General features: G+C 32.8%; 1 protein-coding gene across 4 annotated transcripts in view; it reads left to right on the top strand.

Annotated features, from left to right (window-relative positions):
* LOC105484614 (BMP/retinoic acid inducible neural specific 3) overlaps positions 1-13,078 on the top strand; it is a 399,147-nt gene that overhangs the window by 239,925 nt on the left and 146,144 nt on the right. For all 4 annotated transcript variants that reach the window (XM_011746431.2, XM_011746438.3, XM_011746433.3 and 1 more), the window contains one exon: positions 10,299-10,404. In XM_011746431.2, the coding sequence (XP_011744733.1) occupies positions 10,299-10,404 (106 nt within the window). The remainder of the gene's footprint in view (positions 1-10,298; positions 10,405-13,078) is intronic.

The following is a 13,078-nucleotide window of genomic DNA, read 5'->3' as shown; positions in this document are numbered from 1 at the left end:
AAAGCTTTTTTATGGCTATGTGTATTTTTTACAATTGCTGTGATTTTAAGCTCTGTGTTATCAAATAAATAAATAAATAAATAAATAACATCTGTAGGAGTGAGTTTACAGACTTGGCATCTCCAAGGCCAATCAAGTGCCACACATTTATTTTCCATGGCAACCATGGTTTAAGCACAAAAAGGTCCTGATGTTATTTGGCAACTTTGTCCTAACTAAATTGTGTCCAGTTTTGCTTATTCCATATTACACCAAATCAATACTTTAAGAACCTGAGAAAACTTCTGTTGTCTAGCCATTGTATAGTTTTATATTTTAATCTGTACTCAAAGGATTAGCATAGTCTCTCTCAATAGGTTTACATGTGGATAGTTGTGGGTGGTGTGCTTATTTTTGTATTATTTTGATGGAGGATAATTTATAGGGTAGGAAGAAGTAGGACAGTCATTGTAGTCATGCCTGGACTCATAGTGACAAACACAAATGAAAACTGCACTGAAACAATTGCTCTTCAAGAAGACATACTCAATTTTGTTCCTAAATAGAGTGCTTTGTTTTTTGTATTGTTCTAATGTAATCTTCAATTTACTTCAAATAAATATATTTTGCTCTACATTTTTTTCCTATGGTTAAATTTTGTAATTCACAGTTATTCTGCATATATTTTATGGGTATACATGATATTGTTTATAATAATATTTTCATTCCTCATGTTTCAAGTATCACTATTTCTCTGGTCAAAAACAAATAAAAAACCAAACACTACCTTTTAACAATGCAGTATTTTAAATGAATAATTATAGTATTTTTAAAAATTTGGTTTATTGAAATTATGAGGAATACATTAGAGGATATAGTTGTCAACTTCAAGTAATTTGCATAGATGCATAATTCAACAATGGTATAAGCTCCCTTGCATTGAATGTATTTATCCATGTTTGTGTTTTTTATGTGAAGATGTGAGTCATACTGGATGGATAATATACACTGTTTTAAACTGTATCTGTATGTTTGGAGAAGGCCCAAGAAAATATTGACAATGTTAAATTTATTTTAAGTCACTATATTAATGATGTAAAACACACTAAATATAATGCTTACTTTTGTGTTGATATGCAAGAAAATTTTGCATTTATTTATTTATTTATTTAATTTATTTTTATTTTTTATTTATTATTATTATTATACTTTAAGCTCTTGGGTACATGTGCATAACATGCAGGTTTGTTACATATGTATACTTGTGCCATGTTGCTGTGCTGCACCCATCAACTCGTCATTTACATCAGGTATAACTCCCAATGCAATCCCTCCCCCCTCACCCCTCCCCATGATAGGCCCCGGTCTGTGATGTTCCCCTTCCCGAGTCCAAGTGATCTCATTGTTCAGTTCCCACCTATGAGTGAGAACATGCAGTGTTTGGTTTTCTGTTCTTGTGATAGTTTGCTAAGAATGATGGTTTCTAGCTGCATCCATGTCCCTACAAAGGACACAAACTCATCGTTTTTTATGGCTGCATAGTATTCCATGGTGTATATGTGCCACATTTTCTTAATCCAGTCTGTCACTGATGGACATTTGGGTTGATTCCAAGTCTTTGCTATTGTGAATAGTGCTGCAATAAACATACGTGTGCATGTGTCTTTATAGCAGCATGATTTATAATCCTTTGGGTATATACCCAGTAATGGGATGGCTGGGTCATATGGTACATCTAGTTCTAGATCCTGAGGAATCGCCATACTGTTTTCCATAATGGTTGAACTAGTTTACAATCCCACCAACAGTGTAAAAGTGTTCCTATTTCTCCACATCCTCTCCAGCACCTGTTGTTTCCTGACTTTTTAATGATCGCCATTCTAACTGGTGTGAGATGGTATCTCATTGTGGTTTTGATTTGCATTTCTCTGATGGCCAGTGATGACGAGCATTTTTTCATGTGTCTGTTGGCTGTATGAATGTCTTCTTTTGAGAAATGTCTGTTCATATCCTTTGCCCACTTTTTGATGGGGTTGTTTGTTTTTTTCTTGTAAATTTGTTTGAGTTCTTTGTAGGTTCTGGACATTAGCCCTTTGTCAGATGAGTAGATTGCAAAAATTTTCTCCCATTCTGTAGGTTGCCTGTTCACTCTGATGGTAGTTTCTTTTGCTGTGCAGAAGCTCTTTAGTTTAATGAGATCCCATTTGTCAATTTTGGCTTTTGCTGCCGTTGCTTTTGGTGTTTTAGACATGAAGTCTTTGCCCATGCCTATGTCCTGAATGGTACTACCTAGGTTTTCCACTAGGATTTTTATGGTATTAGGTCTAACATTTAAGTCTCTAATCCATCTTGAATTAATTTTCGTATAAGGAGTAAGGAAAGGATCCAGTTTCAGCTTTCTACTTATGGCTAGCCAATTTTCCCAGCACCATTTATTAAATAGGGAATCCTTTCCCCATTTCTTTTTTCTCTCAGGTTTGTCAAAGATCAGATGGCTGTAGATGTGTTTGAGGACATGTAGCATTTTTATGTGAATTTTCACTTTTCCCACAAAATGTACTGTAAATACTAAAACAGTTGTGAAAATTAAGAAACATTTTGCTACTGAAATGTTTATTCTGAGATGAATGTTTTGTTTTTAATGCATCTTATAATTAATCATATGTTTGAAAATTCATTCTTTAATAAAATAAGCTTCAGAAATATTTCAACTGGGTAAAAAAGTGGGACTACGCTGAATTACAGTCTGATGTTAAATGCTTAATAGAATGTTGAAATAAGACTTAATGACTATCAGAGGAAAAATATTAAATGATAAAATTACCTTTAAACTCAATATTCACATTTGAAAAAATATAAGGCACTATCTTCAGTTGAGAAATGAAGGGAAGTTATATATATTCTTATTTTTTAACATCAACATTTTATAAAGCATTTTGTTAATTTAATACCTTTAGCAATATGTAATGGTAAAAGATCTTATATGTGTGATGACAGAAAAGATTGTACTGTTTTAGGAAATAATAGAAACTAATCAACTCTTGTATTTTATTCTTCAGAATCCTAGTTGGAAGTAATATAAGAATATGCAGGATATTATATTTCAAAGCATTAATAAATTAATGCTTAGAATAAAAGTTAATTTATTTGGCCTTCAATCAAAGTTATATTAACCAGTACATTCATAGCAATATTTTTTTGTTCATGAATGACCCAATATACTACACCATTGTAATTGACTTCTACATCAATCTAGACCAATTAAATTGTGTTTTATTGTAACTTTACTGCCAGAGAGAGAGAGAGAGAGAATTAATTACATTGATTAAGCCAAGCAAAGTTTCCAAAACTTGGTAACTATAAAGCTTGGACAGCCAGTGTGATGCTTAGAATGGATATTTGATTTGTGAGTCAGGAGGTCTAAGTCCCAGTTCTAGCTCTCATTTCATGCACATGATCCTGAAGTAGCTTGATAGCATCCCTGGCTCCTGATACAGTATCTCTTTTATATAATGAGATGGTGAGACTAAATGATTTCAAAGTTCTGATAGCTGTAAAATTTTAGATATTTCAGCTCTTCTACATTTCCTTCAAGAGATTCCCAAAAACTTCAATAAATTTTATTTTGTAATAAATCTTTCTAACTAAAAATAAAATATTTATCCACCAATTTAATCCAAAAATTTTTAATTTCTACCATGTGCCCAGCACTGTGTATAATTATGCATAGAAAGTTTATAGTAAATTAAGGGAGATAATACAAATAAATTAGTGCCCTGTAATTTTATGATTGGCATAATGAAACATAATGGAAACTTTGGGGTAAAATAAAATAAATTCAAGCTATCTTGGAGAATACCTTCAGGTTTTGTTGTTGTTGTTGCTGCTGCTGTTGTTGTTGTTGTTGTTGTTGTTGTTTGAGACGGAGTTTCACTCTTATTGCCCAGGCTGGGGTGCAATGGAGCGATCTCAGCTCACTGTAATCTCCACCTCCCAGGTTCAAGCAATTCTCCTGCCTCAGTCTCCAGAGTAGCTGGGATTACAGGTGCCCACCACCACACCTGTCTAATATTTTTGTATTTTTATAGAGATGGAGTTTCACCGTGTTGGTCAGGATGGTCTCGAACTCCTGACAGCAGATGATACACCCTCCTTGGCCTCCCAAAGTGCTGGGATTACAGGCTTGAGCAACCGCACCCAGCCCCTCTTGAGAGTTTTAATACCCAATTCTTCGTATATCTACTCCTCAGATAATTTTTAACTCTGGGGAAACAGTGTTTTTGCTTTTGTTTAAACAACTGTTTAAAACAAACTGTTTAAAACAAAAATAATTTTGCTTCAAACATTTTTTGCAAGTAAACCTATGGGGTCTTTTTCTGATACCCCTGTATTCACTAGGATTTGTGTTTTGAATATAAGCTATATAAATATATATATTTAACAAACGTTTGTGTTATTAAGTATAATGATTCATTTGCAAATACTCTAAAAAGTATTTCTATAGGCAAAGGAAACCTGCACAGAAATTATCATAAGAATAATTGAATATTTAAAATAAACTGCTTATTTATTCATCCGTTTTATTGCTATTTAGAGGTGAACTTACAAGAAAAAAACTTTTTTTTTTTTCATACTAGGTAAATATATTGTTTGGAATAGTAGGTACTTATAAAATAAAAATGAAATATGGATATTAACCTGTTAGTTCCTGGTCGAAAGTTAATTTATCATCTGTATATCTTCAATTATAGAACAGTGGCAATTGTAGCCTTGAAATAAAACAAAATAAATATGAGACATACACTAAAATGATTAAAAATAGATTGTATTGGATTTTAAAATAAACTCATATTAGTAATTGAAAGAAGTAGTTTGTTTTTCATAATCTTTCACAGTATCAGATTTCAGCATTTTGTTTTTGCCAAACCATATTAGAATAATTATACATTTGAAAGGATATAAGTATGAAAATCCAAACTTGCGTTTTAGTACATATGCATGGATGATTGCTTAAAACAGATAGGTAAGTAGATAGATGTCTAGATATCCATATATATGTAGATATAGATATAGATGTGGTACCTTCCTTGATATAATTCACAGGGAAAATTAATATTAACCAATTACTGTTAGCAAATGTTAGGGGTAAAATAAAATAACATTTATACAGCGAAGTACATAACGTGTTCAAATTTGAAAACATTTCAGCAAACATGGCCTAGACTAAAAAATAGGACATTACTAGATCATAAGTATTACTCCTAACGCCCTCTTACCATCATTCTTATATCCAAAGAGTGACCACCATCCTGTATTCTAACACTAAAAGTTTATTTTACCCAATTTTGGGCTATATATTAATGGAAGTTCAAAATTAGGCAAAATAAACTTCTAGTGTTAAAATATTGAAACATTTATATAATGTTCCTTCAACATTATGTTTGTGAGATTTGCTCATGTTCGGTATTCTATGGACAGTGTACATAAAAATTTATTCTTACTGTAGTACAGTATTCAAATCTTCTATTTACTTCCACACTGTATTACTGTTTGCCACTTGATGTGGTTTGGCTCTGTGCCTTCACCCAAATCTCATCTCAAAATGTAATCCCCACATCTTGAGGGAGGGACCGGTGGGAGGTGATTGGATCATGGGTGTGGTTTCCCCCAAACTGTTCTCCTGATAGTAAGTTCTCAGGAGAGCTGGTGGTTTTAAAAGTGTGTCACTTCCTCGTTGTCTTTTGCTTGCCACCATGTAAGACATGTCTTGCTCCCCTTCACCTTCTGACTTCGGCCATGATTTTAAGTGTCTAAGGCCTCCCCAGCCATGTGGAACTACAAGTCGATTAAACTTCTTTCCTTTATAAATTACCTAGTTTCTGGTAGTATCTTTATACCAGTATGAAAATGGACTAATACACTAATGTAATATGTTTCTGTTTGGAGTTACTAAGAATAATTGATACGAACCTCTTTGAAAGTGCCTTTTGTACATACATGTTCACATTTTTGTTGACTGTGTATCTAGCTCATATCATGTGCCTATGTCTATTACGTAGATACTTTCAAGGAATTTTCTAAAGTGATTGTACGAGTTTACACTCCCAGCAGAAGCATACAAGAATTCCAGTTTCTCCACTGTATTGTCACCACTTGGCATTGTCTGGCTTCTTATGCTTATAAGACTTTCTGGTGAATGGATAGTAGTTTCTATGTTTTAATTTCCAGCTCTTTGATAATAAAGTTGAAAACTATTTCAAAATGACTGGATGTTTACATATCTTTGTTATCAAGTGTGTTTTCAGTGTTGTTCTTGCCATATTATTATTAGTTTGTATAATTTATTTATATATTCTAGATATAAACCTTTTGCTGTATATATGAATTGCAACTATGTTAATCAATATTTTTAAAAACAAAGAAATTATGCAGTGAATAAATTTTAGTGCTAATTATGTAAGATTAAATCTTTATTTCTATTTTAAAAATAAGTATCAATTCTTATATTAAATGTTAAGATATCAGAAATTCAATATGAGTCTAATATAGTTAATATTCTCTAGTATAGTTTCTACCTTCTCAACCCAAAGTGTTTTGAATGATTAAAAAATAGAAACATTTATTTCTGGAAAAGGAGACAACTGAAGTGGACTGTATGATAGAGTGTATCTAATGTGAATGGGGCAAAACGTGTAAAAGGAAATAACTGGTATAGCAGTTTGTCAGGACGCAGGTATCAATAACAAATTTCACTACTCCCCCACCTCAACTCCTGTTATTTCAGACGTGCTTTTCTTGTTACAATATAGGATAGGTAAAATCTCCTCTTAAATATTAACATTCATTTTGTAGTTATCCAGATGAGATGTAGGTCTCTAGAAGAGAAAATTCATTTCAGATGGAAAGTCTTAGATTATGCCTCTTGGGGCCTAACTCGATTGTAAAACAGCTAATTGTACTTATCAGTATTCCAGTGTTTTATCTTCATAATCGATGGCTGATAAAATTACTCAGAAGTTACTTTGATATAACCTAATGTAACTAGGAAATAAATAAAATAATTCATGAGAAATACACTTTGAAAAGGTAAAGGCCATGATATTTGGGTGCTGCAAATAACGAATAGTCTTGAAGCGCAATTACTCCTAGTCTCAAACATTTTCATGTCTGGTAAAAGGCTAGGGGAATCATAAAAGTAGAAAAAAAAAATGACAGTTGCTCCTCTGGCTAAGTATTTTGTTTCATTGCTTAAATTTCCATCATGGGAATTTGTTACTTTTATTATTAAAAATGATGGGTTGGAACAAACAAGTAAACTGCTATTCTGTGTTTTGGCACAGTTAGCATCTCTGTAGTAAATTTATTTTTATTTTTTCTTTCCATTTTTATTTATTTTATTATTACTGTAAAAAATTAAATAAGTATGGGTACATTTACTAATGCTGGCATTGGTAAGGCATATGGAGTCCTTAAATGGAATACAATTTAAAGATAGATTTATTTCATATAAAGTGCTAGAGATTGTAAAATTTTATATTAACCCAGATAGTGATCAGTGAATTCAGATGTGAAGGATAGAGAACAAAATAAAACTGTAAGTATGTTACGCTAAATTTATATGACGTCATATCATGAAAGATGAGAAAGTAGAGCAATATATAAAGATAGAGATATTCAAATATTCTCAAAATGTGTATCTATTATTTAATTGTCTCACATGTATTCTCAACAACAGAGTAGGTGAATATAAGAGACTCTCTGTAATGGGGTAATATTATTTACCTTCTTTCAAGGATGAAGTGTTACAGGATTTTGCCTTCCCTTTTCCAAGATCACATATGTCAATGAGTATGAACTTAATGCCAATTTTACTTGGAAAACTTTATAAAAAAGGCAAGCATGGGTGTGTGTTTATATTTGTGTGATATGTGTTGGTTGGCAATAGTGAAACCACATGATAGGAGAAAATGAAAATTTAAATTACCTTATACCCTAAGTATTATCTTTGATGCTTTTATTTTTCCCTTTGCCCTTAGGTTGTTACTAATTTATACTTAAATATTAATTATACATACATATATCAACACTATAAATTATTTCTCTAAACAAAATAAGTTCTATTCACTATCATCAGTGGGGAAGAGTAGCTGGAGAATAATTCAAAGTTTTTGTAGTGTTAAGGAAAAAGTAATTTTTTGCCCATGATAAACTACATTGTCAACTCTGGCTATGTACACATAGTTAATCTTGGTTACTCTGAAGAACTTATCATTTAGAAAATATAATAGAGTTATCATGACACAAACATGCACTCAATGCATTTGAGTTAATGTATCTGTATCCATCATTGATTATCGCCTCTAAGTTGATGACTTCCAAATTAGTAGTCCCATCGTTGACATAACTTCTAAGATATAAACCTGTGTTGCCACTCCTACTAAATATTTTCACCAAAGAGAGTAAACATGTTCAAAACTGAGCTCCCTTAAATGCCCTCCACAGTGGGCTTCTTAGCTTCATATTTTTAATGTTATCACTAAAAATGGAAGCCTCAGTGGCCTTTCTCTGTACCAGTGAACATTTTCAGTGTTTCATAATGTCATTTCATAACCTTGTTATGTCTTGTTTTTTACAATTGAACTTCAGATAAAGTTTATTGTCACTATTTACTTTAGGCTTTCATCATCTTCATGATGGCCTTAATGTCTTTCCTGCTCCATAGTACGAAGTTTTTCCTTATGTTGCCTCCTCTTAATCAATACCTTTCTCTTAATCAATACCCCTGGGCTGATGCAAGAACTTAATATGTTCTATGGATATGTGAGTGAACAAAATAGACAAAATCTCCTGCACTTTTAGAATGTGGAGCTCTCATTCTAGTGAGAGGTGTCAACACTAATCATAAAAAATGTAAATTGTACAGCATTTTGTGAGCTGATGTCTACTGTGAAAAAGGTAGAACAATGTAAGAAATAAAAAAGAAAATGTTGGAAGAGTTTGGGGTATTCACTTTAAATAGGTTAGTCCAAGTAGTCCCAAGAGAATGAGATTTGAGCAAAAATTGGAAGGAAGTGAAGGATTAGCTAGAAAATAGTTTGAGGAAGAACATTCCAGGTACTAGAACAACAAGTCAAATACCCCAAGGCATCTGCATAATGTAATCAGTATGTATGTTTGAGATACAGCAAGGCAGAATAAATAAGAGAGGAGACAGATTTAGGGAGGTAACAGGGAGCTGGGTAATATGGTGTCTTCCTAGTCCTATAAAAGACTCTAAGTCATACCCTGAATAAGAATGGGAAACCATTAAATGATTGTAAACAGTGAAACGAAGTGATATAAATTGTATTTTGCAAAGACCAGTCTGGTTATTAATAAAGAATATCTTATTGAAAATACAAAGGTTCTGACAATATTGTTCTGCTTTAAATAGTTTTAAATCTTCAGGATTAAATCTTCAGTATAAATTTTCAACCTCCTATAATTCATTAAATTTAGTCTCCTCATCTCCTCCTATCCCTCCCAAGACACCCATGAAAAAATCAGTCCACATATGAGAATACATATTTAAGTACTAAATCTGTGAGCTGCAGACCAAAATTGGATGGAAATGGTAAAATAACACAGATAGAATCATCAAGGAATACTTTGTGTAAATGTTTGAACATGAGCTTAATTTTGAGGATAGATAAAACTGATTAGTCAAAGTTGAGAAAGGAGAAGTTTCTAATCCAAGTGGGGTGGGAGTGGAGGATGTTGTATGATCAAAGGCCTAGAATGAATGTCAAACTGAACAGGGAGATACTGGCATATTGGAAAGAACTGGGCCAGATGGAAGGCAGAGAGTTAAGAATTTCATGCCAACATAAAAATGGGAAAAATATAGATTTTTAGGTAAAAGAAAATAATAAAATCAGTTTTGAGAGCGTAGCCTGGCAGATGGCTCTTATCTATTGAGTAAAAACAAACACAAACAACTCTCATATGAGTCAGAACTTGGTCTCTTCCATAAGGAGTGGGCCTTTTTTATATCTTGGGTGAAATCAGTGACTTTATGAGTTGTGCTTTTGAACAAAGATGGCATGCATTATTTTCTTGGAATATTTATACCCAACCAAAGGAAAGAAATGAGTTAAAGACAAAGGGAGTTACTGCTTTGCGCTATGTTTAGGTGTGGGTATTGCTGGTGTGTATGAGGTCCTGGACTTTCGGTGATATTTACTGTCAAACATATAATATTAGTGTGTGACAACTACAATGAACCAAAAGGACATTGTAAAGTCTGATTTAGATAATAAAGTTGATGTTTTGTTTGCCAGGTAACAGAAACACGGACTGGTCCTCTTGGCTGCAGTAACTATGACAACCTAGATTCTGTCAGTTCTGTTCTGGTTCAGAGTCCTGAGAATAAGATTCAGTTGCAAGGTATGTAGGTAAAATTTCATTAACTCTCTACGAGCCTGGATAACAATTATCCAGTCATGATTTATTTTCCATTTTTTAAAATAAGCTACATATACGTACAGGCTATTAAAAACTCTCATTAAAGGCTGATGTCATAATTTAACTGATAAAATATGAAATTCTAGACCATATGAATAAAATATCAAAATTCTCTTTTCTTCTCAAATTAAGTAACATATAGCAATTGAAAATCTGTCCTAATAATATTTTTCTTACATATAGTAATCATTGTGTCATTATGTAGCAGTTTCTTCATATGCTTGCCTCAACTTTGACTTTTTACTTAAAGATTCCTGTGAAAGTTGTAACCATATTTATGCATGGTGTAAAATGAACTGTTGACATTTTATATTTAACCTAATGTGGCAGTCAAGACTGTATTTTTCTTCTGATAAATAGAAATGTACTTAAGGATATATTAACAAAATATTTACATTCATATGATTTACATTTTAAAGTTAGATTTTATAAAAATAATTTGCTATTTTCTATGACTACATATTTTAGATATTCAATAGAGAGTATTTTATTCATAAACACTTTAAAAAATACAATAGGTATGCATACATGTTCATTCTTATAGGCAGGAACAGGTTATGAATACACACGTTTAAACACCTCTAGTTGAACAAGTTCAGAAAAGTCTTTGTGATGACACTTTTTGTCAGAATTAAGTTGACTGATCAAAGAGGTAATTTTGAGTTGTTCTTCTCTAGTATGCGTTTTTTCAATTGCATAAATTAGAGCTGAATATTTACATTATTCAGTTTTGCATAAAAATGCTTAAAAGTTTCAGAAATCCTACCACTTTTTCCCTTAACTTTGCAATCTTGAAAAATGTATCAGTGTCCCCGCATGTTGGCTTATGCCTGCAATCATAGCCCTTTGGGAGGCTGAGGCTGGACGATCACTTGAAGCCAGGAGTTCAAGACCAGCCTGGGCAACATAGTGAGACGTAAAAAAGAAAAGTATTAGCTGGGAGTTGGTGTTGCAGGCCTGCAGTCCCAGCTACTCAGGAGGCTGAGGCAGGAGGATTGCTGCACCTGCGTTCAAGGTTGCAGTGAGCTATGACCATACCACCGCACTCCACGGCCACTCCAGCCTGGATAGACATCACTTTCCATGCTGCACATCACTGTCCAGACACTACACATCATGTTACTCCAGCCTGGGTGACACTGAGACCCTGTCTCTAAAACATTTAAAAAATAATAATTAATTAAAAGAAAAATGTAACAGCATTTAATTGTTTAAATTTATCCTAAATAGTGAATGAATGCCTTTTATTTTGAGTTGTATTAAAAGCACTTGGCCGGGCGTGGTGGCTCAAGCCTGTAATCCCAGCACTTTGGGAGGCCGAGACGGGCGGATCACAAGGTCAGGAGATCGAGACCATCCTGGCTAATCCGGTGAAACCCCATCTCTACTAAAAAATACAAAAAACTAGCCGGGCGAGGTGGCGGGCGCCTGTAGTCCCAGCTACTCAGGAGGCTGAGGCAGGAGAATGGCGTGAACCCGGGAGGTGGAGCTTGCAGTGAGCTGAGATCTGACCACTGCACTCCAGCCTGGGCGACAGAGTGAGACTCCGTCTCAAAAAAAATAAATAAATAAAAAAATTAAAAAATAAATAAATAAATAAATAAATAAATAAAAGCACAAAGTTCTTAAATACTTTAACAATTTGAATGTTACTCAATTTATCAATATCAATTATAGATTTACATTTATTAAAACATTTTCTCTAATTTAAATATAAATGTTGTCCATCAATATTTCCTGCAATTCTCTACTGCTTACTCCTTTTTAATATATGGATTAAGTTTCTATCAGAATATGAATTACAATAAAAATGACAACCCATTTATAACAATTAGTATGACTACTTCAATCAGTTTGTTATAAAAATTATTTCTTAACAAGATTTGTTGATTTTTGTCTGAATTACTGTGTTCAGTTTTCAAAATATTAAATTGTTTTTTAAACCCCTCAGTCCCCTGTCTAGAAAAATAATTAGCACAAGGAATAAATGAAGCAACATTTCTCTTTTGTATAATTATTATTTCTATTATCTTCAACTAATGTGAGTAACTCAGAAACCTCCATCTCTTTCACTTTTTTTTTCTGTTTTCCATGTCTATATTTTTAATGGTCTATTACAACTTTATTTATACACCTATGAGTACAAAGTCCTTTCTGAAAATAATTTTAGGAAGTCAATTTCAAGACCCTCAGTATTTCATGCACTCTTTCTTAAATTTAATTGTTATTTACAATCCAAGTATAATGTTGACTCATCTTTTAAAATTCTCCTTTGTACTAGCCCTCATCTACCTTGTAAACTAATGTGAACAATTTGTTAACTCCGGATCAACATAACCATGGTGCATTCCTTTGAAGGGTATAGATATTTCTGTGTCACCATATATGGCAATTGAAAACACTAGTATCACTGAAGAATATTTTATTAAGGTAGCAACAGAGATCTGCATGTCTTTTGGAGTTAGCTAGTTAGATATTTGGTCTGATAAATGGATGGATATAGATACAGATGATAAATAGATATAGATAGTTGCTTGTGTGTTGTGTTTTGTTTCTAAGTACAAGATGAAGTTTTAGAATCAGAGTGTTTGTCCCA

Source organism: Macaca nemestrina, chromosome 1 (genome assembly GCF_043159975.1).
Source record: "Macaca nemestrina isolate mMacNem1 chromosome 1, mMacNem.hap1, whole genome shotgun sequence".
Classification (NCBI taxonomy): domain Eukaryota; kingdom Metazoa; phylum Chordata; class Mammalia; order Primates; family Cercopithecidae; genus Macaca; species Macaca nemestrina.
This window is presented reverse-complemented; position numbering and strand designations above follow the sequence as displayed.